Below are 25,371 nucleotides of genomic sequence, written 5' to 3' on the forward strand. Positions count from 1 at the left end.
TTAATGTTTACTTAAATTTGTAGTAAGGTTAATTATTTAAATTAGATTGTAGTTTGGCGTGACTTAAATGTATATTCTTCTCTATTATAATGTGTATTTTTTCAGGATATCTTTAGAATTATTTCAAACCTCGGGTTTAAAACCTCGTCTTGCCGCACTTACAACTGATCTCAACTCATGCGAACGCCTTTTGACCGGGTTGACTGCTCTCCTGGACTGCAGAGCAGTGCATGGGCATTTTTTGACTGCTTCGCGTTCATTGTGCGATGGTGGACTTATGGGACTCGCACTTATGCTAGCTGCTGGACTTCTGGCTGCATTTTTGCTTACGGTTATGGTTTGGGTCGATTCGCACACGTGGATTTATATCAGAAAAAAGTGAGTTGCTAGCGATTTCATTTATTAGTTTTTTCGTACTGATTAACATATTAGTTTTTTCGATAATTCTCTCAATAATTCTCAATAAGTAAAACTTATAAAATATGATCATATTATTCTAAAAGTTGTAGCTGAATTTAAAAATATTGTTATTTGCTGACAAAACAGAAAACCAAAATGATTTTTTGCATCTTTTCAAAACATAAAATTAAAGTTTCAAGTTCCATAAGTATTTTTCCGTTACTATTCATAAGGTTTCTTAATATTTTCATGTGTATGACAAATTGTAATTTGCCTTAAGTAATAATAACCTACAGCACCGAATTCAATAATTATGGTAATTTTATCTGCAGAAGAGATTACACCACTGTTGATGAAGCGGATCCGTTCCTACCCCCGCAGCAGGCAAGCCAAGCAGTGGCGGCGCGTACGCTGCAGCGAAGCAATCAGCATCAACAGCAAGCAGGGTCGTTACCTCGTCCACCCTGCACGCCAATGCATCAACCTGTAGCACCACCTTGCACGCCGCCGCCTGCTTACGGCACGCATGCTTTTGACAAGCACGACATGTCACAAGACTCTTCGTCATCGTTCAGGCATGCTATTCTTTTCTGAATTTTGATTTTTTCTACTTTTATTTATTATTATTCTTTGAAATCTACCTAACCTGCAAATAATTTATGAGAGGTACATGCGTTTTTTACGAAAATAAGAAAAAGATATACTATTCACTATATAATTTTACATTACGTTCTATGTAGTAGTGAAGATAGTAGTTTCTATTTTCAGAAATGATAAAAGGATACTAACCTAAAGGCTCTTTCTTTATATCAAATAGCGAACAAGTGAGAGTATTTTTATTTATGTGAAGGTTGCTTAAATATTATTCAAAATCGCGATTTAGTACCTTATGTATTTTCGAATTAGTTATAAATTGCATTCTTTGATTCATTTATATTCCTCTGGAGATGTATATGACGGTATTTGACATAATTCGTTGGGGTTGCTAGACATTAAAGCAGTCACATTCAAGTTTAACAAATATTATATAATTACTATTACAAAACTTATAATCAATAAATTACAAAACCTATTATAAAACTTATAATCATAAATTTTAATTTAAAAACTCCTAAAAAAGTTTGTAGTGACACAGGATGCTTTAAATTATTGATAATTACAAATGAATATATTATAATCACAGAAAAATTAAATTTTATTGATAAGTACATGAATCACAAACCGCTATTTAATTTTTTTTAAATTAATTTTGTTTTAAATTTTAATTAGTTTCTATTTCTATTTTTTTTCTTTACATATCTGACTGGTTTTGATAAGTATATATAGCTTGTGATATGTGAATAGAAATGTAATTTATTAATCTGTTCGCAAAGAATTCAAACTAAAAGTCTCTATGAAAGTGCATTTTTTGTAATAATATTCTTCTTTCGATAACATGAAAAACATATGGTTTTAAAATTTTGCTGAACAGATTGATATTTACAAAGAATTTATTGGTTCATTAGGTCTATTGATGAATGTTTAGATTGCCTGCAGTTTAGTTGCTTTTCAAAATTGCTGTTTTCAATATTTGTTTCATAAAACTGTTTACTCACTATTGGTAATGGATCTTAAATAGATATTTCATGTAAATAAAATAAGCCCTTGAATAATTGAGGTTTTGCCACAAATTGATTGCAAAGCTATGCATTAGTGAGATGCCTATGAGCTGTTGTTCCTTTAATCGTTTTGTACATATTTTTATACAAATACATACGTACAACACATAATAAATAAATACATACATACATACATATATATATATATATATATATATATATATATATTATAATTAACATGCAATGCATGGAGAAATGTAAATAGAATGTTCAATCTTGTATATATATATATATATATATTTTTGAATAGTCTTGAATTTGATGTTGATATATATGTTTAATTTGAGTTTAATAATCGGGCGTAACATCAATAAAAATAGTATGAGTTTTTTTAAAAAATTTATTTATTTAAAATCCATACGTTTCGGCTAGCATCTTAGCCATCATTCAGTGGTAATCAAGTTAAAATTTTGTATCCTAATAATCATATGCTATATTAGGATACAAAATTTAACTTGATTACCACTGAATGATGGCTAAGATGCTAGCCGAAACGTATGGATTTTAAATAAATAAATTTTTAAAAAAACTCATACTATTTTTATGATGTTACGCCCGATTATTAACTTAAATTAAATATATATATATATATATATATATATATATATATATATATATATATATTATAATTATAAATTTATCAACAAATTTTGTACATAAAACAAAATCAGCTTATATTACAACCGCTTATATTCAATTGTTAACAATCATAGCAAATACTTAATTACATTTGCAAAACTTCTGATTCAAACTGATTAGAAATCGCATTTTATTTTATATCTGTTCGATCACATTGATTGTTGCTTTAACAAGCTACAAAAACAATAGGTGTTGATTATATTTTTATTTTTTAATAAACATTTTCTTAACTAATTGAATATTACATTACATACTCATGTTCAGAAATTCTAGTTCATAATGTTGAAAAAGATTTTTATATTAAAAAGTATTTTCACACAATTATTCACAAGCGCATGTAGCAAAACATTCCAAAATTAATTACATAATTTTTATATGTGCTGCTCTATCGATGTTTATTAAATTATTCAACAAAATTTAAAATATCCTAAACTTGGATCAATATCTGTCAGAATAGGTACATGTTTCGAATACAAATGAATGACGCAAGTTTCTCGATGCGGCAAGCACAAAAATATCTTCAAAATCATTGGAAAACTCTTGCTCATGACACTAATTAAACGTAGTTGAATCGGATATTAGTTTTTGTTTGAAATATATATTTCCTGTAACTATTTAAATGTCCCCAACAGACATGACAGATCCCTGTCACGAAACAGTCATAGGGTCGACGGAGCCGGTCATCTCGGTCATATCGGGCACCGAACACACGCTTCGCATGGATCGCATACGCTCGGACGGCTGCCGTCTCATGGACACTCACCGCCGTCGCATTTCGGAAGCGGAGCGGGAGGACCCAACAATGGGAAGTACGCGACTTTGAGCAAGCAATGCAAGACTCTCGAATCATCTGATTTCTACTGAGATTCAGTCGCCTGCGGTGCCTCGCCCCCAAGGTACCAATTGTAACAATTTGATTTTTTGTCTCTATTGAAATTTTTCAATTGGAAGCTTCAATAATCCAGAATGTAATATAAAATTACGTATTGTTCACGTTTGCCAACTAAATTGTCAAAGCTTTCTCAATATGAGAGTTCTATTTTATGTATATTTCGTACACAATGATATTAAGTCTAAAAGACAAAGATCTAGGGCTTACAATACCGGGATTCCGTGATCCCGAATACCGGGATCCCGGACGATTTTTGTCCGGTATTCAATACCGGTATTGATACTAAAAATACCGGTATTTCGGGATTACGAAAATTTTGTTAAAAATTAAACTTACACAATACACATACACGATTTTTACACTTTATTTGTGTATTGCCGACTCGGCTCAGTCCAGTATGACACATCTTGTCGATGCCGGCAAGATAAAGCGATTGTTTATATATTATATACGATCTAATGAATGGAACCCATTTATACAAAGTATTAGTCGTCCACGTGCATTGTCCAATGATATTTTAAACAAAATATACAGTCGACACGTTATAATACTCTATATTGTATATCTTCCTTTCAATCATTCGTATTATCGTATTCATTATTTTTTATAACTTATAAAAATTTACAAGTCAAATCATTGAGTGATAAATTGTTTGATAATCAATGATAATATTGGTCTCGTTGCAGATTCTTAGAAATCGTTCATATAGAATAATTTTATTTATTTATTAGGCAATCAGTAAATACAATAATTTTCTATAAGCCTTTGTGAAGTGCTGATATCTATTTATGATTTGTTTATAAACTAAATACCCTATACTAAGTACTAATTCATATCGACTAATCATGTACTCGTATTATTTCTTTATGACAATTGTGCCGACAAGTGTAGCATGAGGAAAGACTTTTTCGGCGTGTTATATTTGTACTAAAAATAATAAAATATAACAGATTTAGTTCGTCCACTTTCATATTTTCTCTAAAATTCGTCTTTAAAGTCAAACGTTCCTTAACATCCCGTAATATGGTACGTTTACCTTAACTAAAAATATGACTAATAAAATTTTCATTGATAATACCGGTATTAATACCGGGATCCCGGTATTACAAATTTCAAATATCGAACCGGTATTCAGATTTTAATACGAATTTGAAAGCCCTACAAAGATAATTATCAGTATAAAATATATTGAAATGCCAATTTTTACCTGAGTTTTTATTGTTTTCTTACCCAGGGATCCGCGGGATGTGACTACCACTGAAGGGGGCATCAACCGTTTTGATCCGAAGTATGCAAGTTTCGGTCCCAAAGCAGTCCGCTGTCCATCCGTGCAAAACAACTGTGCGACCTTGCGACACGGCACACGTTTCGGCGCTCGAACAACGCCGACTGATAAATTCAACTCCTTGGGCAGACGGCCGCAGCAGTCTATATCTATTTTGAGTCAACCGCTACCCGATATTCCGCAAGAAGCTCCGCCAAAAGCATCCAACGCGGTCACAACCTCGGATCAGAATCAGCCGTTAAATGCCAAGAACTTTGCGGCGTATAGGTCCCTTCAACGACCAGCAAAAGTGCCTATAGCGCCAACCGCTCCACCGGTAGATCCGCATTTGCACTATAGGACGATGCAACGTACTGGTCAAAACCAGAACAGCGAATTGTATGCAGTCACAGAATTGTAAGCGAATTTTGTCCGCAGGCGACTATCTCATTTTTCATTTTGATCGAGCAGATAATATATGAGAAGTTTTATTAATAAAACAATGATCTGATATAATTAAATCGTTCTCTGTACTATTTTTAAAATGGAGTTTTAGTCAATATCTATAACAAAACATGAACAGTTTATTTTGGTTGATATATTTACTAGTATCAAAGTTAGAACATTTAGATGAAAAATGCCTTTTTTATATTTTCTCATAGAAAACACATGCTTGGAAGGATTTTTATTTATATGAAAATTGTTGAGCTACACAATTCTGTAAGCAATTAGAATTAGAATCATTATTTAATTATATATTGCTTTTTATTCTCCATACTCACAGAATTGATGCATCTTATTATCTGGTGATATATTGTTTCTAAAAGTAATATATTTTTAATTGATAAATTATTGAAATAATAAGCGTCTAATTAAAAAGGGTTGATTCTGCAAGATGTACTATTTGCAGAGAAATAAATGTGAAAATTTAGTGCTATTTTAGCATCATAATTTATATAAGAAATATATTACCCGGATATATTTCGAATAAATGTTCATGTAAATGGTACACTAATATTATTCACATATTAAATAATTTGATTTTATTCATCATATGATTATCACTATTTTTTAGTTATTATTTAGCTTGCAGTTGCGTGTAGCAATTTTACAGACATTTAATGCATGCAATTGATATTAAATTGTACTGTATTGTTAATCAAATAAGTTTGCATGTATTCACTTATGAAAAAGAATTTTAGTTTTTGTACTCTATTGACAATTTTTAGTTTCTGAACATGTTTTTTGTGCTGTGGGAATATCATATGCTAATTTTACTGATAAATATTTAATAATTCATCAAATTCAGTGTTTTGTTTAAATGTGTAAACTATATGCATCTGAATGATCAAGCTTTACACTTAACAATATATCAAAGTCATTAAAATTTGAATCAAATGAAACTTATGGCAAATTAGAAATCAACTATTTCTACCTCTGTCATAAATTTTTGCACATTAGAAGAATCTCTGTGATCATTTTTTTTAAAAAAAAAGCTGACCAATTGGTTAGTTTGGAAACTAAATAAAACAGGGAACAATTTACATCATTTGCTAACATCATTTGGTACATAACATAAACATGCTGTTATCTTTACCTGCACATGTCTAACTTGGAAAACGCACATTCAAAAATATGAATAGTCAAAATCTTATGTGGTGACAATGGTTTAAAAAATATAGTGTAATTAAATTGTCTGTTGACATATTTGTATATAATTGTTGTCACGTTTTTTTTTTAATTAGAATAACAATATAAAACAAGGGCTTTATAAGGTTTCTTTAGAAATAATGCAATTGAAATAACATCAGTCATGTTGCAGTCTATACTCATCGAAGATAACAGTATTATCCTAATCAATAATTATAACTGCCTAGCCTTTGGCTACGTTTTGTAATTTTGTAAATTTATAACAGTACAAAAATATTAAATGGTATCTAATATAATAAATGTAAAAATTGTCATATAACATCAACAAAGAATATCAAATTATGTAAGGTGCTTCTCTTTGGATAGTATCGCTCACATAATATTTATTTGACTTAATTGTTTGTTCTCATACATCAAAATATCTATTATAATATATTACAATAATGAACATCAAATAAATGATACTAGATAAAAAAAATGAATATGACTGTGAACAGTGTAACTTTTATATCAGTGCCGTTCTTAATTTAATACTTACACTGCTATGCAAAAGAATGTTCTCTGAAATACATGTGTACCAATTTACGGGAGTTATTTGTAAAAAAATTTTAAAAATATTATAGAAGGTTTTTTAAAATTATTATTCTAAGGAGTCCTACATTAAGATTTTATTATGAATCTTATTTGAATCAGATTTATTGAAGGATAATGTTAGAATTGAATAAACTAAACATGTAGCCTAATTTTTTATACTTACAATTAGACTTTATATGAGTGTATATATAATTGAACTTTGTTTTGTTGAAAGACTTTGCATTTACACAATATCTATTTAAGTATAATAAAGCATTGATCTATACATATTTTCCAATAAACCAAGCAAACATTGATTAATACATTCCACCAAATTTTGATGAGACTGTAATTAAATTACTAATATTTTATCTCAGAGCAAGAAAATCAAACCATTTACCTTTGTGGATTGATGATCCATATTGAACTAGTCTGAATTATTGACTATTAATGAAATTTAAATATTTAAATTTCGCTCAAATAACTATAGAGTAAATAGCACAATAAATGAATAAAATAGAAAATATCTTAATCGGAGACGATTTTCAATAGAGTATATTGTAATCATGTTTAGTATATTTTGTAGAAATTGTTTTAAAATTATACTAAACATATTTATATGTAAATAAATTCGGAGTAGTGAAGTTAAAATGACCTCAATAACGGCTCATTTATTCCAGAATGGCCGTCGACTTGATTATTATAAGAGTGATTCTATTACCCCAAAAAAGAATGTAAAATGTTATATTAACATTTAATGAATAATTTTACAATTCAATTCTTTAGCACATATTTGATAACATTATTTGATATGTGGCTCTATTTGTCATGAAAATTATTGTATTAACGATCTGATGTGTATGATCAAATTGAAATAGATTTTACTTCTAGTTATATTATGATTTAGAAATATTTATATCTACCCTTTATAAGATTTTATAATTATTTATAACATTATGATAATATAATATGTATATTTAATTTAATTCTTTTTTTCTGCTTTGTTCTTATAATTTTTATATGTAACATTTTCAGATATACCAAAGTTGTACTAATAACTTTAGCATGAAAATGGACTAAGAATAATTTCTTTTCAGAAAATAACATTTTCTACTAAACATAACATATATGTACCTAAAAACAGATAGTTTTTGAACCAGGAATTGTTCACAGAAATTCTAAATGAAGAAACAATAGAAATGGTCCTAAATTTTAGAATAACATTTTCTACTAAGCATAACATATATGTAGCTAGAAACTGTTTTTGAACCAGGAATTGGCTACAAAAATTCTTATTCAAGAAACAATTGGCATGGTCCTAAATTTTAAAATAACATTTTGCACTAATCAGAACATATTGTACCTAGAAACTGATAGTTTTTGAACCAGGAAATGGGTACAAAAATTCTTATTAGAGAAATATTTGAAATGGTCCTACATTTTAAAATAGCATTTCTACTAAACAACATATATATATATATACCTTGAAACTGTTTCTGAACCAGGAATTGGTCACTGAAATTCTTATTAGAGAAACAATTAGCATGGTCCTAAATTTTAAAATAACATTTTACACTAATCAGAACATATATGTATCTAGAAACTGATAGTTTTTAATCTAGGAAATGAATACAAAAATTCTTATTAGAAAAATATTTGAAATGGTCCTAAATTTTAAAATAACATTTCTACTAAACCACGTATATGTACCTTGAAACTGTTTCTGAACCAGGAATTGGTCACAGGAATTCTTATTAGAGGAACAATTCGCATGGTCCTAAATTTTAAAATAACATTTTACACTAATCAGAACATAAGTACCTAGGAACTGATAGTTTTTAATCTAGGAAATGAATACAAAAATTCTTATTAGAAAAATATTTGAAATGGTCCTAAATTTTAAAATAACATTTCTACTAAACCACGTATATGTACCTTGAAACTGTTTCTGAACCAGGAATTGGTCACAGGAATTCTTATTAGAGGAACAATTCGCATGGTCCTAAATTTTAAAATAACATTTTACACTAATCAGAACATAAGTACCTAGAAACTGATAGTTTTTAAACCAGGAAATGGCTACAAAGATTCTTATTAGAAAAATATTTGAAATGGACCTAAATTTTAAAATAACATTTCTACTAAACCACGCATATGTAACTTGAAACTGTTTCTGAACCAGGAATTGGTCACAGGAATTCTTATTAGAGGAACAATTCGCATGGTCCTAAATTTTAAAATAACATTTTACACTAATCAGAACATAAGTACCTAGAAACTGATAGTTTTTAAACCAGGAAATGGCTACAAAATTCTTATTAGAAAAATATTTGAAATGGACCTAAATTTTAAAATAACATTTCTACTAAACCACGCATATGTAACTTGAAACTGTTTCTGAACCAGGAATTGGTCACAGGAATTCTTATTAGAGGAACAATTCGCATGGTCCTAAATTTTAAAATAACATTTTACACTAATCAAAACATAAGTACCTAGAAACTGATAGTTTTTAATCCAGGAAATGGCTACAAAAATTCTTATCAGAAAAATATTTGAAATGGACCTAAATTTTAAAATAACATTTCTACTAAACCACGCATATGTAACTTGAAACTGTTTCTGAACCAGGAATTGGTCACAGGAATTCTTATTAGAGGAACAATTGGCATGGTCCTAAATTTTAAAATAACATTTTATACTAATCAAAACATAGTTCCTAGAAACTGATAGTTTTTGAACCAGGAAATGGCTACAAAAATTCTTATTAGAAAATATTTGAAATGGACCTAAATTTTAAAATAACATTTCTACTAAACCACGCATATGTAACTTGAAACTGTTTCTGAACCAGGAATTGGTCACAGGAATTCTTATTAGAGGAACAATTCGCATGGTCCTAAATTTTAAAATAACATTTTACACTAATCAGAACATAAGTACCTAGAAACTGATAGTTTTTTAATCCAGGAAATGGCTACAAAAATTCTTATCAGAAAAATATTTGAAATGGACCTAAATTTTAAAATAACATTTCTACTAAACCACGCTATGTAACTTGAAACTGTTTCTGAACCAGGAATTAGTCACAGAAATTTTTATTAGAGGAACAATTGCATGGTCCTAAATTTTCAAAATAACATTTTATACTAATCAAAACATATGTTCCAAGAAACTGATAGTTTTTGAACCAGGAAATGGCTACAAAAATTCTTATAGAAATATTTGAAATGGTCCTAATTTTAAAATAGCATTTCTACTAAACCACGTATATGTACCTTGAAACTGTTTCTGAACCAGAATTGGTCACTGAAATTCTTATTAGAGAAACAAATAGCATGATCCTAAATTTTAAAATAACTCTACACTAATCAGAACATATTGTACTTAGAAACTGATAGTTTTTGAACCAGGAAATGGGCACAAAAATTCTTATTAGAGAAATATTTGAAATGGTCCTACATTTTAAAATAGCATTTCTACTAAACCACGTATATGTACCTTGAAACTGTTTCTGAACCAAAAATTGGTCACTGAAATTCTTATTAGAGGAACAATTGGCATGGTCCTAAATTTCAAAATAACATTTTATACTAATCAAAACATATGTTCCTAGAAACTGATAGTTTTTGAACCAGGAAATGGCTACAAAAATTCTTATTACAGAAATATTTGAAATGGTCCTAAATTTAAATTACGTTTTATACTGAGCAGAACATATATGCATCTAGAAACTAATTGTTTCTACTAGAAACCAGGAATTTGTTACAAAATTTCTCATTAGAGCAACGTTTGAAATAGTGCGCCGCTCATTGGCTCATTGTTCAGAAACATGTTTAATGCTAATGCTACTATCTTAACAGTGGTTTGCCGAGCGGCATTAAGCGGCAATCGGCATGTTCATTTCATTGTGTTAGTATCTCTATCAGATATAGTCGTTTTTAATTCTCACGTGTTATAGAGCTTATTAAGTTCGGTGTTTATAATTTTATAAATTCTACAATATTTTCTGTTTTTGCGCAATAACATAACCCTAATCTTGAAATTGGTAAAGTTCGACAACTAAGCATAATCAAACTATTAAACGTTCTTTTCGTTTTCGCAACATAACCTTTATTATTTTAACCTGCAAAGTGGCTGAATAATATTAAATACATAATAACTAATAATAATAACTAATACGTTTTCGGTAACTTAATGTTAAATTAAAGTTTTTATTTTGTTTGTGGTTTTATGACAATGTGCGGGTGAGTAGTATTTGTACGATAGTTTTAGGCACATCTTGTGTGCAATAATTTGAGTTCTAATGTTCGTCATTTTTTTTCAGGTTTAAAAATGATATTATTTAAACGCTTAGTTTAGTCATTCTTGACAAAATGTGTGTTGGAGATCATAGTGTTTCCTAACGAGCGGGTTTTTTAATATAGAGGTAACTGCTTTCAAAATAAAATGTTTTACTTGATGCCTAATTCTGATTCTCATCCAATCCCATTTATATTACAGTGATACAATACACGTGCTCGACCTTTTGCTGTCTCCTGTTACTGAATTGTGAATGTCATTTGATATGTAAGTGTGAATTTTTTTTGTTATACATTTGAAGTGCTGGACTCATGTTTGTGTGTGGCATTCATAACATTGTAATTTTTTTTCATCACATAGCCCATTTATGTAACCACATACTCACTATTCAATGATACTATAGAAAAGTTTTTTTTTATTGCTCATCAAATTATAAATGTGCAGTAAAAAAAATACTTGAAAGATTTATTTGAAAATAATTTTTGTTACAAATATACTGTTTGTATGAAGAAGGTGTAGCAATAATGTTTAATTTGAATATGCTAAAATCAATTTTGAAAAAGTAATCTTTACTTCAACTAGTGTAATAAATTACATCTGCGGGCAAATGTGATTTATGCATGAAAACCTTTTATGCTGGTTTGGCAGAATAATTTCTATTATTACTCTATTAATTACAACATTCAATCCATATGCATGATAACATTTAATAGTTTACTTTTTGTCTTATTTAATAACCAAAACTTTCTATTATATTCAAATAATATCATAATAATTATTTTGTTTCTGCGTTTCACTTCTTATAACATTGTGATGGAGAACATTATTTTTTGCACAACTTTATTTCTGTGTGTGTTATGAATTCATGATTTCTAACTACTTATTTGAAATGATTTTTAAAGTTTGTTTTTGTTGTTGGTGTTTAATTGAAATGATGCTTGGTCCATGTCGTTATAAAATTTTCTATATTTGTTAGCATATTTTTTTGATTTTTGGTTTGTTGTTTGATTTAGTTTGTTCATGGCACATAAAAAAATAAAATGATTGCTAGATGCAGTAGTATCTGAACAATTATCTACTGCAGATTATTACTCTTAGTGCAGAATACTATATAGATCATGTTTTTATACCAGAATGAATTTTCTATAAGAAGTGCATTTAGTTTTACGATCACATAGAATACACCCACTACATACACCTACTACATGAAAATATCTGCTTACTAATTAGGAGAGTCAAAGGCCGGTAAAAGTGATTCAGATTCAATAGGTTGATTTTTTTTATATTTGTGCACAGTATATCTGTGCACACTATATATGTTTTTGTTGTGAGGTAGACTAATTTTGATTTAGGTTTTGCACATTTATAGTGGATATTTTTTTTAAACCAGGAATTCCTATATTTGAAAGTAATTATATCGTTTCACTTCATTGGTAAATTGAAGTTAACATAATTTTCGTTGAAAACAAAAATCTATGTATTGCTGCCAGAACTTCTACCTTTTATAGAGCGCGCATGGCTGTAACTGTTCCTTACATTAAACCAAAATCTTGAAATTTGTGCTGTAATCCTTGTTTTTGATTTACTGAAGTGGTCATGATGTTCATTATAGGAATATTGTATATTTTTATGCAAATGGCTTGGAAGTGAATTTTAGTTTACATCTAGAAATTGGATGGCAGTTAGAGGATGTTTCTGATAAGTTGTAAAAGTTCCACTTAAAAAACAACATTTTATTCATATTTTGCTTGCATTATGATAATTATTTATTTTGGTCATAACTCAAAATGCAATATATTATTTAAAAACATTTGCATATTGCATGCAAGATAATTTTAACAACTAACATTTTTTATGCCTACTGTTAACAAAAGAACTACATTATCATTCCGCCTTTGGAATTTATTATACATAAATCTGAAAGAAAATTCTAACATCTAGAAAGTGGATGGTAGTTAGAGGATGTTTCTGATAAATTTTAAAAGTTCCTCTTAAAAACCAACATTTTATTCATATATTGCTTGTGCTTTATGATAATTATTTATTTTGGTCATAACCCGAAATGCAATATATTATTTAAAAACATTTGCATATTGCATGCAAGATAATTTTAACAACTAACATTTTTTATGCCTACTGTTAACAAAAGAACTACATTATCATTCCGCCTTTGGAATTTATTATACATAAATCTGAAAGAAAATTCTAACATCTAGAAAGTGGATGGTAGTTAGAGGATGTTTCTGATAAATTTTAAAAGTTCCTCTTAAAAACCAACATTTTATTCATATATTGCTTGTGCTTTATGATAATTATTTATTTTGGTCATAACCCGAAATGCAATATATTATTTAAAAACATTTGCATATTGCATGCAAGATAATTTTAACAACTAACAGTTTTTATGCCTACTGTTAACAAAAGAACTACTTTATCATTCCGCCTTTGGAATTTATTATACATAAATCTATCTATCATATCTACATTGCTTTTTCATTTTTGCTATAAATTGTACTTGGATAACTCATTGTGGTCTGTATGACTGTAGAATGAATGTCTTCGATAAATGAGAAGTATAATGCAGAGTATAGTTCTAAACTTCTTTTTATAATTGCTTGGTATTTATGATTATCAAGGTTAATGAATTTCTCAAGTGAAAGTATTTATATTATTTAACTTTTTTATTTTTTTCAATTAATTACTACCCTCAATTAGTTTAAATGTCAATTTCTGTATTCAGGCTATTTGGTAAAGAATTTTACTGTGCTTTTTTTTTACATTATCTGTGATCTTTTGGTGATCAACTTTTTATACTGTGTGGTATAATAGATTTGAATTCTGATAAATTTAGGCTGTAAGTATCTTAACTATGAATGTAAATATTTTTGTTTTGCCTATGAAAATTGCTTTTCTAATGAGTGGTTTTATTATTAGGACTTTCTATAAGTCTGACATTGAACTCTGAAAATATAAATAATATAAAATAATACATAGTCTGATTATCATTATTTACAATTTCTCTTTATTATGTACAATTTCTCTTCATTATTATTCACAACTTTTATTATCAACAAGTCACATAGGTCTATTAAAATAGTATAAAATATATATTCCAGGTTACTATACATATAAAACTCATTATTTGCTTTTAATAATTCAAGTAAAACTTATAAATTATGTCATAAATTAATTTTTAATTCTATACTAGTTATGGTAAAATTATATACAATTCATCATAATCTAAAAATTTTTATTTACAATTTAGTTGACCCCAAATATTTCATCTTCGATTTTTACATATTCTATTATGAAATTGGGTCCATTTAATTCAAAACTGCTATCTACAATATTATTTTCTAATATGGCCCTGGGCTACTGTGTCCCAATTATTATTTCAGGTTCATCGGCCTCATTTTGTAATAGAACCATCTTTTCATCTGAACTATCAGCACTTTCAGATGTAATGGATTGTGTGCAAGTAGCCGCTTCCTGCAATTAAAATTTCAGTTTGAATCATTTTTTGTGAAAAATCCTTTTTTGTATTTTTTATTTCTTTTTATAATGCTCTCAAGATCTGTGGGACTTAGAAAATATTATTAATTTATCTACTCCAAATAAATTAGTTGAAATGAACTATAAAAAAATGATACTGCATAATTTTTTATAAATGTACCTAAATGAAGCATGCAAATCCCTGATTTACTTTACTAAATAAATAATAATTTAATGTAAAAAAAATCAAAACATAAAACCAAAGCTGACCTGAACTATTTCTACTTGTTTAAATGTAAAATGTTGCTGTTGTGGATTATAATCAGACATCCACATTTCTTTCTTCGATAATATTTGAGATTCTGTTGACTGGGAACCTTTCAATTCGACTTCTGTAGCTTCTTCCATTATATCAAGCTTTATTAAAGAAGAACACTTTATTTAATTTTTGATTTCATGACTTTATGCATGTATATGTATATACACTTGCACATATAGGGTGTTGCGATGAACATATTTATGCTTCAATAGATTATTTATTCGATGAGTATTAAGCCATCTCTGTGTAACATACATATTATCTCAAAACTATGAACGTTTTTCTTAAACTTCTTGGAAATAATATAAAACGATTTAAAATTGTTTTGCATTAGGCTTTTACACCTTTTCACTTACTTTTATCTGCCACAAGAAAATTTTGTGAAATTACTTAATATTTATTAACAAATAAAAAGTCATCATACTTACAGTTATTCTTTGCTTCTGATGAGTCTTGATGTGTTTTGATAAATGATCAGACCTCATGAACTTTTTATTGCATTCAGGACATTGGAATCGTTTTTCACCTGTATGAGTCCTTCTGTGCCTTTGTAGTTCATCAGACCTTGTAAATCTGAATAAGAAACTTGTCAAGTAATTTTTCACTATAAAATAAAATAGACGTATGAAAAATAAATATCACCTTCTACCACATAAAAGCCAAGAGCAAACAAAAGGTCGTTCTCCTGTATGCCAGCGCAGATGAGCCCTAAGATGTGAAGTTTTGCCATATATTTTATTACAGCCTTGTATGTGGCATATATGTTGTCGTTTTCTATCAGTATGCCTGGAAATATAAATATTAGTAAATTAATAGAAATAGAAATCATATTTTCAAATCTTCTATGGGTAATTAAATGTGGGGACTGACTGACGTAACATGGTGTCATGGTATACATTTTATTTTTTTTATATATTAATTTTATTTATAAATTTAAATATTTCAAACTTATATTCTTTATCATGATAGCTTTATAAATGCAAAAGGAATACTAAAATAATATTTCACTTCAGATTTATATCAATGTTATGCAGGAAAATGTTTACGATAGTTGCAATGCCTTGCTTTCTTTGTGAAATACATTAATTAAAAAAGATAATCGTTATCTATGTAAATTGTTCCAAATGCAATTCAGATTTAGTTTAATATTTGTATGGTCAGTGTAGCAGAACTTCGCGAATATGATTTAATAACTCAAGTGCCATTTTGATGTCAGTTATCGTAACACCTGCCTGAATGCAAAGTATGGCTATAATTGAAGACCTTATTTTGCATACATGTGGGCGTTAAGTTAAGCTTATTCCACCACTTCATTGATATTTTTCAATTTTGTAATACTACTTGTCATAGTACCCATGTAGATGCAGAGTAAGGCTAGCGAATAAGACCTTATTTTGCATTCATATGGGCATCATGTTAAGATCGATAGATATCTATTTACTTTTTTCCCAAAATTAAGTTAAACAATCTGTGTAATATATTTTCTTCTTAATTAAAATTGATAAACATTAAAAGCAGCTTTAATTTCCACATTGTGGACAAATTTCATGTGAATAATCTTAAATATGAATAAATTCTGAAAAGTCTACATATAAATTGTTTTCAATTTTGAAATAATTTCAAACAATTTGGAATATTTTACATTTTTGAAATATAACATTTTTTGCAAATACGTATCTATCATTATTGAAGAAACGTGAAAGATTCTTTGAAAATAATATATGCTGATAATTTTATAAGCTAATTCAAAAGCTGAATACGCTATAGGAAAAAAATCAAAATTATAGTTTTATACCCTTTCCGTTATTAACTTCCCAAGGGAGAAGTTTATTTTCGCGAAAAAATCCGATTTGCTAATTTTATGTTTTCTCGCCTTTTCAAGACATTCTGAATCGAAAAAGAACAAATTTGAAAAAGGTTGCGTGTGTGTATGTGTGTACCGTTTTTTGTTCAATAATGTATTATTAGGATTAGCTATAAATCGCTATAACAATTATTATTTTTCTACGGAAATTTAAATGTGTACGATAAAGAGATTAATTATTTGAAAGGTTAGCTAAAAAACAGTTTAGCTATTTGACAAGGCAAGACTAAAAGTAACAAATGAGGTTTCCGCGTCATGATCGGCTACATGAGTGCAATGTAAGACTAGAATTATGATTCTACATTTACATGATTCTGCATTTGTATGGCTGCTTTTGTTCGAGGTTTATTAAGCATTGAATTTCAAACATGATTATGAATATGTATAGCTCTTGTAATGTGAAAGTCCATAATGGAAAAGTGAAGTGAAACGCGCAATAGAGAAAGTGTCTTAACATGATATGACTACTATACTATACACAAATGCAAAGTATGGCTCTACATAAGACTCTATTTTGCATTTGTGCAGTTGATTATGTTAACTGGAAATGTCAATTTAAGAAAGTTTTTTGTGTTACTGAATTATTTATAATTTCATGGTAATCTAGTAACTTGAGATTGAAAATAGTGAACTCCAATCCTACATTTTCTTTTGATTAAATTAAACATAATTTGTAAACTATAGCTGTGAAAGGCAAATATTTTATGTTAGTTCTATGAAGGCCATAAACATATAGAAAGATCATATATAATAAAATTTCTTCTATTATAACTACACAATAATAACCTTCTTAGATTCTATTTGATTATAATATAAAACATAAGGCAAGACATGTTGTGTCCTTGTGTGCAATGACTAGTGGTTATAATTGTGTTTCTTACCCATTGTAAAGTCAAAGAATTGTGATAAGTTAACATATCTGAGGTCTGATAGTGGGGATAATGAACTTACTTATGAAATACTACTTCAGTACAATGCTTGTTAGTGACTTACCGTTCCCCATCTCTGCAATTAGGACAGGTACAAGCAACCCTTCGTAACCTTGGTTTAGGAGTGGGATTATCAGGGTCATCAGTAGCTCCAATATTTTGTGATGGCGAGTTCATATTTCCTGAGTTTGAAATAGGTGGTGAATTACTGGCCGTTGTGACTATTTGCCATTTTGTTGGGTCATTAGGATCTTGTTGTATTTGTTGTCCAGCTGTAATTCATACTTAATAAATTAAATATAAATTTAAAATAAGTTCTAATTGTCATAAATATTCCTGGTTTTCAAATGCTTGTCTAATTCAGTTGAAGAAAAATAATTTTTCAATTTTCCATATTCAAATCCAAAATTTTAAACATTGCAAACAAAAAAAATCTAAAGTCAAAACAGTGTGTTTGTTTCCATGTCAATCATTTATGCTGTAGTCATTAACTAAAAATTGAAATTATTTGGAAATATTTGGAATCCATCAAACAATGACATCTGAACAATTTACAAAAATTTTAAAATAATTGTGTTATTTTGGTTCTATGTATATTCATTTTTTTTTTTTTTTTTAATATATACCCACTTATTATTTGCGGTTTTGTTTCGTGTGCAATGGAATGTGTGTTCTGTTGCCCTTGTAATGATGCTAAACCTAATTGAGATTGAGCACCCAGACTTAAGGCGTTTGCTGGTATGACTTGTACATTACCAATTCCGGGAATGTTTTGCACTGGTATTGATTGCAGAGCGGATAAATTGGGCACCTGTATAAAATTTAATAAGTCATAAGCATAAATAAGGTAAAAGGTGATAAAAAAAATAGCAAATTCTTAAACTTATAATTCTTCGTTGACAAGTTTGTCTTTAAAGGAATCATTTCTTAATATTGATTCAAAGAACGTACCTGTATAATATTTGCTCCAGATCTCAATTGCCCAATATTTATACCATTTCCTGGGACAACAGTTAATTGCTGACCATTGGGCCCAGTTATAGTGATTGGTTGACTTTGGTTTTGTAATAAATTTGCTGTCTGTGAATCTGTAGTGATTGAAGTGTTCAGAGAACTAGGAGCTGAGACAGTCTGTAAAATTTTTATGTTGATTAACACACGGAAACCTAATACTTTTTATAATCTAAAAAAAATTACTGAGTAACTGAGTGATTTATAATATTATGCTTTTATGGAATAGCATAAATCATATTACCTATGATTAAATTTTTTCAATTACCTGCGTTGATGAAGTCGGGGCGGTGCTATTCCACGATGTGGATGTGTTAGCCGCGTTATTATTCGCCGTGGCAATTTGGGACAGAACACTTTGTTGAGATTGATTAGCTTGAGCTTGAGCCTGTGCTTGGGCCTGGGCCTGTGCCTGTGCCTGTGCCTGAGCCTGAGCTTGAGCTTGAGCCTGTGCTTGAACTTGTGCAGCTTGCAAGCCAGCCAAAGACGTTAGTTGTATTTGTTGTATTTGTCCATTTGAATTAATGACATTTGCCACTTGTGACTATTGGAAACAAAAATTATTTAAAACAATTTATATTTACAAAGAACTATTTATATTTGTACAAACTTATTAAGATTATCTAAATTTATAAATGTATCAAATAAACTGATGCAAATTTAAGTAGAAAATCTAAATAAGCTTTATTAGTTGACCAAGCATTGATAGAAGAAACTTCCAATGTTATTATATAAAATTTTGACAAACCTGTGCTGCTAACTGCGGTATTATTTGCATCTGCGGTTGCACTAGACCAGGAATTCCAGCAAACGCTTGCAATGGGAAATGGACGGTCTGCAAAACTGTTTGCCCGTTGGGCGTGCTTACGGGAACTTGTACCGGTATTGTTTGGGCAGCCATCGCATTAGCGAACTGCACTACTTGAGGCATAGGAGATCGCACCGAAACATTTTGGCCTGAGGAGTAAATTGTTCTTCAATCAATACTGGTGCTGATAAAAAATGAAATCGCGAAATCTATTCTAGGCAAAAACATCAAGAATAAACGAAAGCAACATCAATATTATGTCATACTATTTTAATAAAATATAAGCCATTTTAAAGGATTTTCTTTTGTTTGAAAATATGTAATATGAATTATCGACACTGAGACATCAAAATGAGCATATTTGTTCCAATTTCTCAACACTCTTCTTGTCATGACTATAAAAAAATATCAATCAAACAAAAAAGTTAACGCGGCGGTTTTATTCGAACTGGTCTAATCTACAACAGCTAATGCAACATAATTATTGTCAATTACACAATTATTAGATAAAGCATTTTTTTCATTTTATGTTGCGGGTCTAATCGGCCAATTTAAATATAGAAGAGTAAACAACTATTGTTTTTAATAATGAAAATGATTTAATATTCAAAATTATCATCATTATTGCATTATGTATTTTTTTTGTGATAATATTAAATATCAAATATTTGATCAAGAATTCCGCTCCCATATTTTTTATTGTAATTGAAGTCAAAGTTACGTTACGTTAAGTTATAGGATATATTGAATATTTAATTGAAAATCTTGTAACAAAAAGCACAACTTTCAAATTTTGTTAGGCGTTTAAAAATTATTAATACAATTTTGGCGTACATTCATGATAATTTTTCAAGAACAAGTTTCAAATTTTTGTCCTATAATATATTTTAAGAAAATTAGTTTGATACATATCGGGTGATTATTATTCCAAACCAAATTAATAAGCCCACATAACCAGTCCCAAGAAGCAATGTGAGATAAGCTGTGGAAAGCAAAAAGCAATAAGGGGTTGTTCTTCTCTTCTTTTTACCTGAGCTTTCTAATTTGGCAGTGTCTTTATTGGCAGTACTACTATTGTTACTCTGTTGCGAATTTTGTTGTACAGGACTCTGGATTTGAATGTTTGTCCCAGGTATAGTTATTGTAGTTCCTCCTCCTGAAGTATTATTCTGTTGCTGCTGTTGTCCGGAGTTAGTTGATGTGTTCAAACCTGGTATCGTAATATTACCTCCTGGGAAAGCTATTCCTTGAGACCCGCTTAGCGGAATCTGAATGTTGGTGCCGGGTATTGTTATGATTGCAGGGTTAGAAGCAGCTTAAAGGAAGAGAAATGCACAAAATACAGAATGACCGCATGTGTTAGTTGGTGTTAGTAAAGGGTGCAGCGGTATTTGCACACTTTTTGCTTCCTGATGTATTTGTCGTGGACTTCTAATCGATTTGCCGTGGATTTTTAATCTTTTTTTTTTTCTCTTTTAAATGATACGGTACTCCTAAAGTTATGTTAGGGAAGAAAATCACTCTGGTCTAAGATGGCTTTCAAGTCATGTATTCGATTATATTCAATATAATAGAATCAGAATCTTAAGTACGCCTTAATCAATAAAATTACAAACAGTAATTGCTATAACCAAATGACAATCCCGCGAGTAAGAATTTTCAGAATACATTGCGCGGTCATAAAGATAACAAATACATCAGAAAGTTTGATTAGAGTAGAAATACAATAAATCATATTAAAGAAAATATTAGCTGGGGTATCACCATGTACCAACATCAGTTTCTGAAATTCATTTTTTGATTGATGAAAATATTATCTACTTGTCACACCCCAACTCTAAGCTCATATTAGAATATTACTGTTTAAATTTGAATTGAACTAAATGTGAATTTTTTAAATGTGAACAACCAACGAATATCAAACACATTACATGGCTAGAATCAATAGAAGCGATAGAAATAATAGTTCAACCAAAACCAGACAATCTAATAAACCGATTACCATTTGAGTTTTATAAACGACATGAAAGAGTGTTTCGTAATCAAAACTAAAGAATCAAAATAGTTTATTTACCATTCGGTAATTGAACGGTCTGGGCAGTCATTCCTTGTAGCAAATTCGCAGGTAGCACAGTGCCTTGCGGTGTTCTTATTATTTGGCCCGCCGGTGTCAATAATGCTTGCTGACCGCCTATTTGTATCGTCTGAAAGATTGTATACGTATTTCATATTTGGTATTTATTTCAGATAAATACAAAATTTGAAATATCAAAATTGAACCATTTCAACTTCGGTGAATTGTAAATGTTAATCAAGTACAGCAGAACGAAAAAAAAAATTACAAGTACATAATATCAGCAATAATACCAGTGCGCTACATTTATATATGATTCTTCGAGTAGAAGCAACCTGTTCGTATGACTTGATGGATTTTAAACCAACAACATATGCATTTTTTACGTGCGATTTAATTTCATTTCACAAATTACCTGAGCTGCATTGGCCATTGAGACGGGAATATAAATTGCTTCTTGGCCGTCTACTGTGACAGTTTGTATCGGCTGCATTACACTATAAGCTAGATTAGGAGCTCCTGAAGATAATATTTGGCCACCCTAATAACGTTAAAAAAATAACTAGATAGTCATTTGAGGTAGAGGTAGATATTGAAACTAAAATTATATAAAGTTTATGCTTAATGATTCGAGAGTATTAGATGTACCTGCATGAATTGTGGTGACATCGATTGGACCTGCAGTACTTGTTGCCCCTGAGGTGTCATAAATGATTTCACTGGTGTAGTTTGTGCTTGAGCTTGGACTTGGGATGCCTCTAATTGATTTAAGCCGCCGGGCAAAAAGCTTTGTAACTGTTGTAATGTTATAACCTGAAATTTTTTATTGTATTATATATACAATACAAAAATCTTGCATACTAGATTAACGTCTTTTCTCAATAAATATAATATTTTGTTCAAGAATCAGCATGGTTTCCGAAAGAACCATTCTACTTCCCACTCGATTTATAATTTAGTTCATAACATCATTGACTCCTTCGAAGAAGCCACATATTGTACTGCAATATTTTGCGATCTGTCTAAAGCTTTTGATAGTATTTCTCATCAAAGACTTCTTGACAAATTAGAAAATTATGGTATTCGCGGACGTTCGCTCAAACTATTTGAATCTTACCTGTCTAATCGAACACAAAGCGTTTACTTAAATAACGATCACGAGCAAATAATTTCGGATAAATTGTCAAGTACATTGGGTGTGCCCCAAGTATCAATTTTAGGGCCTCTCTTATTTCTCATATATATTAATGATTTACCTTATTGTACAAATCTTTGTGATTTTATTCTTTTTGCGGATGATACCAGCGTTTTCATCAAGGCCAAATCTCTTAATGAATTACAACATAAATTAAGCGTGGTTATGTCACAAATAACGAAATGGTTTTGTGAAAATAATCTAGTCTTCAATAATGATAAGACCCAAATCATATCTTTTTGTACAAAAAATCGTTTATCCAATAATATTACTTCTTTAACCATCAATAATTCAGCATATAATTTTTCGCAAGTATCAAAGTTTCTTGGTATCCATATTAATAATCATTTAAAATGGTCTGATCATATCTCTATCTCACCATCACCAACTTTATCTAGAACATGTTGCGCACCCTAAAACCCAAACTTGGTTTAAATTGCTTACTTTCAGTTTATTATAGCAACTTTTATTCTCACGTTTCATACGGCATCCAATTCTGGGGTTTTTCATCCGAACTAATTAAAATATTTAAGCTTCAGAAAAGAGATATTCGAATAATTTTTTCCTTGCCCAGTAAAGCCTCCTGCAGACCCATAAATTAAAAAATACAATATTCTAACTGTCACATGCATTTTTCTGCTGGTAACATTAAGTTTCATCAAAAACAATTCGAAACTTTTTGATATTGCTTCGTCCTCCTCAAACTACAACACTAGACACAAACTTATTAAGGCGCGCACATATAAATTAGCCAGCTCTTTCAATACGATCGACGGTTTAGGTATTCAGCTTAAGAATAAACTTCCACTCAATATCTGAAACTTAGACAGCAAAAAATTTCATGCTTCCCTAGTTAAACTTTTTAAAGAATTAGCTTTTTATGACATTACTGAATTTTCTCAATTTGATTTCAATAACTATTATCTTGCATAATCCTTATCCTTTATCTATGTAGTCTGACCATTTGATCGCCTGTACAACCATATTTTTTTATTGCTATTTTATTAATTTAAATTTTTACGGTTTTAAATGATTCTAACTTTCAACCTTGTGCAAGAATTTTGAGCTTGACCTGGTGGTCAAATAGACTTTAATATGATGAACTTTATGATGAACATTGTATTTAATGTTCCAATGCTTTTTTTCAGCTCTTTTTTTTCAGAAGCGAAATTCGTGCAGCTACTATGATTATTATAAAATTACTATCCTTTTAATATTACTATGAATAAGCTTGACAAGAGCCTGAAATAATATCTATTTTTATTGATTACGGCTTGCTTATGAATAAATAAATAAATAAATAAATATATTTTCTATATATCGTTAACATTTTGTTTACAACGAAGTTTCAAAGGTTTCAAAAAGATGTCAAATAAGTAATACGAATTTCAAGAATCAGCTTGTTTCGCGAAAAAAAAAACAAAAGAATTTTTGTTTGGTCTACGATTATCGCTGTTCAATTTGATTTGATTTGTCTGCATGCACCACAATCGGTTGTTGTCACATATGAATGTTTGTGTTGGTTAGAATTTTATATTTCTCGAACATAGGCCTGCAAGGCTTTTGAGAGACCTTCAATCGCTCTCACTGCCCCTGTTCTGCATATCCTTAATTTTGGTTACATCCGGAGACTCCTGGCTAATAAATGACTATGGAAAATAGCAAAGTAGGTTTCTCTGGCACACTTCTAATTTATTATTGTAAGAGTCAGTGGCGGATCCAGGGGGAGGGTCACCCTGAGTTTGACTTAAGACTTACATAGAACACAAATTCAGCAATAAAAATTTTTCATAATGATTTTATTTATGTATTTTGTTACCAAACACATTCTATAAATTCAATATGTAACTTTATAGACAAACGGCGGAGTCAAAGGCTCCTAACATTTAAAGATTTTTTAACCGTATTGCGAATATATGTTCTATACATAATTTAATTATGTGACTCCCTCCTGGCGCCAAAGCTAGATCCGCCAATGGTAAGAGTCGGCACATAGAAAAGCAATATGGAAAAATGGAAGCCTGATACAAGTACTGAATGATGCGAATTAGATTACTTGTGGCAACCAGTTATTATAATAAATCGCTACATATTAATTTAATATTAGAAGCAAAAGTATTCTATGAAATTTAGAAAAATCCATCTATCAAACTAGAAAATGAGATTACATTATTCGAGTTTATTAAGAGTAATTTAGTTGACCGGTTCAAAATGAAATATAAATATAATTATATCAACTATAATTTCTTAGGAATGACCAAAAAGTTATGAAATTGATAGATTTGAAAAAAATTATTTCAAC

The 25,371-nt window shown here is 29.6% G+C and overlaps 2 protein-coding genes across 3 annotated transcripts in view; one reads left to right on the forward strand and one right to left on the reverse strand.

Annotated features, from left to right (window-relative positions):
- LOC113375094 (protein tweety-like) overlaps nt 1-5,582 on the forward strand; it is a 6,772-nt gene extending 1,190 nt beyond the window's left edge. Inside the window, exons 2-5 of the mRNA XM_026615042.1 lie at nt 106-378; nt 732-974; nt 3,329-3,592; nt 4,823-5,582. Of these exons, the coding sequence (XP_026470827.1) occupies nt 106-378; nt 732-974; nt 3,329-3,560 (748 nt within the window). The 3' untranslated portion in view covers nt 3,561-3,592; nt 4,823-5,582. The remainder of the gene's footprint in view (nt 1-105; nt 379-731; nt 975-3,328; nt 3,593-4,822) is intronic.
- Nucleotides 5,583-14,501: 8,919 nt separating this feature from the next.
- On the reverse strand, nt 14,502-22,687 carry LOC113377934 (transcription factor Sp4-like; the record flags this gene model as incomplete). 2 transcript variants are annotated; one of them, XM_026618395.1, is given in 13 exon segments in its annotated part: nt 14,503-14,866; nt 15,140-15,286; nt 15,617-15,761; nt 15,831-15,974; nt 18,046-18,253; nt 18,612-18,792; nt 18,933-19,112; nt 19,261-19,536; nt 19,741-19,949; nt 20,831-21,115; nt 21,875-22,004; nt 22,290-22,415; nt 22,523-22,687. In XM_026618395.1, coding segments are annotated over 13 exon segments (2,313 nt in total), but the record flags the coding sequence as incomplete, so codon positions are not given.
- Between the last annotated feature and the right edge of the window lie 2,684 nt (nt 22,688-25,371).

This window comes from Ctenocephalides felis, unplaced genomic scaffold (assembly GCF_003426905.1).
Source record: "Ctenocephalides felis isolate EL2017-DRISC unplaced genomic scaffold, ASM342690v1 CF-g0.4_SCAFFOLD_01886, whole genome shotgun sequence".
NCBI classification, from domain to species: domain Eukaryota; kingdom Metazoa; phylum Arthropoda; class Insecta; order Siphonaptera; family Pulicidae; genus Ctenocephalides; species Ctenocephalides felis.